General features: G+C 35.1%; 1 protein-coding gene across 2 annotated transcripts; it reads right to left on the bottom strand.

Annotated features, from left to right (window-relative positions):
• Positions 1-1,563: 1,563 nt before the first annotated feature.
• Positions 1,564-6,542, bottom strand: LOC140144805 (uncharacterized). 2 transcript variants are annotated; one of them, XM_072166612.1, is made up of 6 exons: positions 6,304-6,542; positions 5,357-5,409; positions 4,572-4,625; positions 2,868-2,900; positions 2,045-2,321; positions 1,564-1,729 (listed from the first exon to the last, which is right to left on the bottom strand). In XM_072166612.1, exons 2-6 carry the CDS (start codon positions 5,406-5,408, stop codon positions 1,579-1,581), a joined length of 567 nt encoding a protein of 188 aa, XP_072022713.1. In that variant the 5' UTR covers position 5,409; positions 6,304-6,542; the 3' UTR covers positions 1,564-1,578. The 2 variants fall into 2 exon arrangements, with proteins under 2 accessions (XP_072022713.1, XP_072022714.1); XM_072166613.1 differs by lacking the exon at positions 2,868-2,900.

Raw genomic sequence — 6,542 nt, 5'->3', positions numbered from 1 at the left:
GCGAAATTTAGAATTTCGTTCTGGTGCACCAGAACGAATATTTTTTTCGTGGATATGTACTGAAAATGTCATAAAAAGAGGATGCTAGGATCACGAAATACTCCTTTAAGGGGTCCTAAAGGGGTCAAAGGTCAAGTTGTTCAAAATGCTCCAATTGAGCTGAAATTTAAACGCAATGATCCTTATGACATTCTAAACATGTTGCAAATATTTTAAAATTCATTTAAGGTCATTAGGGGGTCATAAAGGGGTCAAAGGTCAAGTTGTTCAAAATGCTCCAATTGAGCTGAAATTTAAACGCAATGATCCTTATGACATTCTAAACATGTTGCAAATATTTTAAAATTCATTTAAGGTCATTAGGGGGTCATAAAGGGGTCAAAGGTCAAGTTTGTCAAAATGCTCCAATTGAGCTGACATTTATATGCAATGATCCTTATGACATTCTAAACAAGTTTAAAACATTGTTAAATTATTTAAGGTCATTAAGGGGTCCTAAAGGGGTCAAAGGTCAAGTTGTTCAAAATGCTCCAATTGAGCTGAAATTTAAACGCAATGATCCTTCTGACATTCTAAACATGTTGCAAATATATTAAAATTCATTTAAGGTCATTAAGGGGTCATAAAGGGGTCAAAGGTCAAGTTTTTCAAAATGCTCCAATTGAGCTGAAATTTATATGCAATGATCCTTATGACATGCTAAACATTTTAAAAACATTTTAAGATTCATTTAAGGTCATGAATGGGTCATAAAGGGGATCAAAGGTCTAGTTTTTCAAAATGCTCCGATTGAGCAGAAATTTAAACGCAATGATACTTATGACATTCTAAACATGTTGCAAATATTTTAAAATTCATTTAAGGTCATTAAGGGGCAATAAAGGGGTCAAAGGTCAAGTTTTCAAAATGCTTCAATTGTGGGTATAGGCCTACCACAATATACTGCTGAAGCCACATGGTTCAGCTATGGTGCGGTTATCGCTCTAGTTTTGTCCTAAATTAATTAATCATGCTTAGAGCATTTTCAAAATGCCCCATGATAAACCTTAATGTTTGTAACTAGTTCTGGTTCTCTATTAAGCACCTGGTCTCGTAGTCAACATCAACAATTTAAGCGGTGGCGTATCGTGAGTCATCCTGTGGGGGGGGGGGCTGACCATGATGGGGGTGGGATGGGGGCACCATTCCTGATCGAGGGTGGCGATATGGCACAAGCCGTTTTGGCATATTTGTATGTGATTTTTTACATTTTTAATACAATGGTAATACCCCCATGATACATGGTAATACCCCTATGATGCTACGCCACTGTATAGCCTCGAAGTCGTTCGCCAATATTATCCTCAAAATTTGGCATGTCTAACATGCCACCTCATGTTCGAGACCTGAAGGACTTAGGCTACCTATTCAGTTCCAATTCATCTTCTGACATGCAAGTTCGAGACCTGAATGACTTAGGCTATCTATTCAGTTCCAATACATCTTCTGACATTCAAGTTAGAGACCTGAAGGACTTAGGCTACCTATTCAGTTCCAATTCCAGTAAGTCATCTTCTGTCGAGACCTGAAGGACTTAGGCTATCTATTCAGTTCCAGTTCCAGTAAGTCATCTTCTGTCATGCAAGTTCTCTTACTATATCGTCCAAGTTTGGTGTCACACACAGAACAGTAATGGACGGTGTCATATGTTTTCTTACAGCAGAGCGGCAGGAAGAAGACGGGGAAGAGTCTGTATAAAATTTAAACAATAACATTAACGTCACACAAAATGGGTTGATGTCAAAGGGATTTAAGTTATGAAAAGACAAATTCTCTTAGTGTGTGTTTCGCTTTTTTTCTCTCCTTTTGTTCTTTCTTTCCTTTGTTTTTTCTTCTCTCTCTCTCTCTCCCTTTCATTCATTCATTCATTCATTCATTCATTCATTCATTCATTCATTCATTTATTCATTCATTCATTCATTCATTCATCCTTTGCATTTCTCTCTCTCTCTCTCCCTGCCTCCCTCTCCCCTCCCCCTGGCAATCGGGATTGCAAGACACTTACCCGACTGCACAAAGTAGACCCATATGTCCAAGCACACCTAGCCCAGGCCTCTTTTTTGTGACGGAGTTACCGAGTATGGCGCATCTAGGACACCGTATTTCTACCGATTTCTCGTAGAATTTTTGTACAGTTTCGACCTTTTCATCGGCCTCGTCTATTGAGTTGCGTTTGCCATCCCTGATTGATACTTCCTCCTCTAATTTTCCATCAGCGTTTTTTGTGTAGACAACTGCTGCAGAGTTTTCAGGTTGTTTTGTTATTGCCCGGGGTGTTATTGCTAAATAATACAAAGAGGAAAACTTGATAAATCATACAAAATAGAAGCTCAAACATCCCATATAACTAAAATTGTATCCAAATGTAACGGTAATCAGGAAAATCAGACCATAGGCCTATTTCTTTTTAAATATTGAAAGACACTCTCCATACATTATATAATACTCTTTGTTTTCCTAGGCCTTACTTTATATATATCATACTGCACACTGGTATGGGGAGATAAAACATAATGTACTTGTAGTCTCTTCATTTCTCTTGCACCCAGTTGCACCAATTCACTTTGGTTTTACGTTAGAACAGACAACCCCCTATTTCATTATTTCACTCAAGAAATTATATGGGGGGGCTTTGGGCTGGCAAAAAGGAACAGACGGTAGAAAAAACTTCCAGCCCCCACCATGGAAATCAAATGGTGCGTCCCTTATGCCACGGGGTGTCCAAAAATATAGTGGACCTTTTTAAATGGATTCTGAAATTTCTGGTACAGTAATAATAATAATAAAAAAGAATCATTTGGTATGCTTAAAATAAGTCTAATACCTACCCCTTGAAATCTCATTGCGTGCCAAATGGTGCCCTTCAACAGGTTCAAAATAGAAAGAGAATGAGCACTGTTTAGTTGTATTCACAAATATAACACTTCATATTGTTCATTGTAAAAAAAAAGTAAACAATTTTGAAATCCAAATTTGCTGGCGATATTAAACCAAACTGAAAAAGGAAAGATCCACTTTATTTTGGGACATTGAAAAGAATATGCATTCAAGGTGGTTTTTGGCCGATTCATGGTAAATTTTTAATAATTATAAAGAACACAATTAACACATTTTAAGGGTACACGATGTATTGTTGGTCGTAGCAGCCAAAAAAATTCATTATTTAAATCAATATATTATTGAAATATAACACTTTGATGTTTTGCAAAAGTTCATTCTACAAATCATATACTTTGAAAACTTGCTTGATTTATTGTTGTTAATGAGTTATGTACGTTTTACAAAAGTGTTGTTGTTTCAGCCCTCTTTACAACATAACTCAAGAACCACAGGACCTACAAAAGTATATCTGTGATATTTGAATTTTTCTACACACTCGCTATGAAATGATCAATGCAATTTTTGCCAAAGCTCACTACACTGCAAAAAGTGTGTTTAGGAATTAAACACTTTTCTAAACACTATCTTGCACCATGTTTAAATGCTACACATGTTTAGGAATTTGATGGGCTGTGTTTAGGAAATTTGACATTGGTGTTTAGGAATCAAACATGTTTAGAAATGTGTTTAGACATTGGTGTTTAGGAATCAAACATGTTTAGAAATGTGGTGCAAGAAAAGTGTTTTATTCCTAAAAACCAATGTCAAATTCAAAAACATCATGTGTTAAATTCCTAAACACATACCCATCAAATTCCTAAACATGTGTAGGCCTAGCATTTAAACATGTTTAAAAACATGGTGCAAGATAGTGTTTAGAAAAGTGTTTAATTCCTAAACACACTTTTTGCAGTGCGCTGTCTGCACACCCCCATCACGTCAAGTGCCCCTGAGATGGAGCGGTTAGTAGCTATATATCAGGGCTGGCTGCCATGCACTATAGGGTTTAGGAATCAAGCATGTTTAGAATGTGGTGCAAGAAAAGTGTTTAATTCCTAAACACGCTTTTTGCAGTGTACCATTCGCAAGATGCTGTGAACTATCAAATCGCAATAGTTGAAAATAGTTGCTAACCTTAAAGAAGAGGCTAAAGAAAAAGTACACACATAATTAAAGAAAACTTAGTCATTAATTAAGCAAAATAATTGACAAACTAAAATCTTAAGAGGGAATTTTAAGTTATTATCGTTTAACCTAAAAGGCTGAAGGTCTTGATCTTGCGTAATGTATAGGCCTACAGGTTGTAACAAAAATAGAAAATAGTATTAGACAAACATGTCACTTATTAATGGTATTAAGTTTCTCTTGTTCGTCAAGATGATTTCTTAAGATACAACATAAGAGTTATTTCAATAAAATCGACTGTTTAAAATTTAATGACATAATATAAAAACAGATATTTTTTTAAAAATCTTTCCACAAGACACAAAGTGCCCCTTAAGAATTGCAAATAGCCTTTTCGTACAGGGCCAAATAGGCCTAATCAACGAGATTTTTTTTCGCATGTTGATAAAAAGTAGGCCTATTGAATGTTCAACGTAATTTGAATTGTTAATGCCAAATTATATACACACGAAATGCTAATTACTTACGTGGTAATTGGACGTAGCCAGGTAGATTCTCTTCGGTTGTGGTCTCGGTCAATGCTGCAATTATAACATGTAATAAAAATCAGCTGGGCGGGGCATAAGTTTAATACTACTAGACTTCAATACGTGGGGTGGTTCTGAGAGTTTTAGCATTGTGAATTTATTTATCATTTTAGGCCTATTTATATATAGGTCTATTACAAACAATTATTTATTTAGTTCGTTAGTTTTGTATGCATCTTTGCAAAAATATTAAAAAACACAGGGCCTATATATTAATATAGTTCCAATTTGTTTAGGTTAGAAACGAACGCGTCTCTAAAACACCACATTGCTGTACAAAAGATTGTTTGCTTGTCCTCCACCGACCCTAATTTTAAAAATTCCTGATTTTTTTTCTTTCAACATTTTTGACATGCAGAATTTTTTTTTAAAGGGGGCAGTTAATATGATTTTTTTCATTAAACCATGAGGGGGAATGTTAAGTTTGAATGAAAAAAGGGGAAACCCGAAATCTTTTTGACGGGACGTAGGGGAACGCGAAATGTTTTGTCGATTTTTTTTGTCAAAAATTCCATTCCCCATGGCGTAGGCTAAGTAGGCATATTATTATATTGAACCGTCCCTTAAACGTGTTTACAAGGCAGCGACTACAACCCTATGTTTAATGTTTAAATTGTACTTATTTTGGTTTTTTCCGGGGCTCGGCGAAGTCATTGCAATAAATGCCATTTTTAAAGGCTAGTTTCTCGAAGCCGATGACCGACCTTTTTGGCCCATATACTTACATGGAAGTCTCTTGTAAGGTAGACGTTCTTGTTCGTCAGATATTATCGCCATGCTTTGAAGAAACCAAGAAAATAATAGCCAATAAAAATAAAGAATGAATAAAAAGTTAATAAATAAATAAATACAAATAAATAAATAAATGTGTAGTAAATAAATTATAAATAAATAAATAATTAAATAAATCAATCAATCAATCAACATAATATTATTGAGACTACCACCAGGGACTACCACAAAATAGAGATAATGAATTCTTCTCACCGTGAAAATTTACTGAAGTTGTTCAATATTGTAGAATAAATTATAAAATAGGCATAATTTAGTACACTCCTGTGATAATTTCGTGCAACTGGACACACAATCTTCCCTGGTATAGACAACTATTCATAAATGATCAATAATCAAATATTGAATCGATTATTTGAGAAGGGAAACTCAATCTAATTGAACACCATAACGTCATTTTCTATGAACACAAGTGTAATAATACAATATTGATCCAACAAATGTTTGCCGTAACCAAGTGGCTCGGTCACCGTCCCGGTTGCCATTAACATATTGTGCCCAAATTGGGAGTTAAACGGCAAATCTTACTGCCAATAAGTTACTTAATATCATTTTATGGACAAGAAATGACCAAATATCTTGTTAACTTGTAGATGAGGTTCAAAATTCACAAACTTTGGGCTTTTTTCCCCCTCTAAAACTGTGTTAAAATTGTTTAAAATTCGCCGTATCTACAAAATCACAGGTTATGGCTACCCATCAGTTCCATTACGTTCATAACAATATATCTAGTTTAAACATTCAGAGAATGCCAAAACATTTACAAGATGAAAACACAATAGAGAAGGAATCTTATTTTTATCGCGTAAAATATGAGGTCGTACGGTATGAGATATAGGCCTAGAATGAAAGATGAAGTTAACAAATTGATATCACCTACCTGTAAATGAGATGAACGTAGATGATGATATCACGTATTATGTGGATCCAAGTTCATCGAAACCCTCCTCTATAATTATGTAAGCCTATGTAGTTCAAACTTGACTTAATTTACCAATAAGCTATTTTAGTCCCCAGATACACATGTCCCAGATACGATCGGTTTATCGTAATCAGTGTGGGATGGGAACAGGACTGAAGTGAAAATCGTTGTATTGATTTGTTTTGACCACTGACCAG

This window comes from Amphiura filiformis, unplaced genomic scaffold (assembly GCF_039555335.1).
Source record: "Amphiura filiformis unplaced genomic scaffold, Afil_fr2py scaffold_82, whole genome shotgun sequence".
In the NCBI taxonomy this organism is placed as follows: Eukaryota; Metazoa; Echinodermata; class Ophiuroidea; order Amphilepidida; family Amphiuridae; genus Amphiura; species Amphiura filiformis.
The sequence above is the reverse complement of the archived record's forward strand: the minus strand, read 5'-3'. Positions and strand labels throughout refer to the sequence as shown.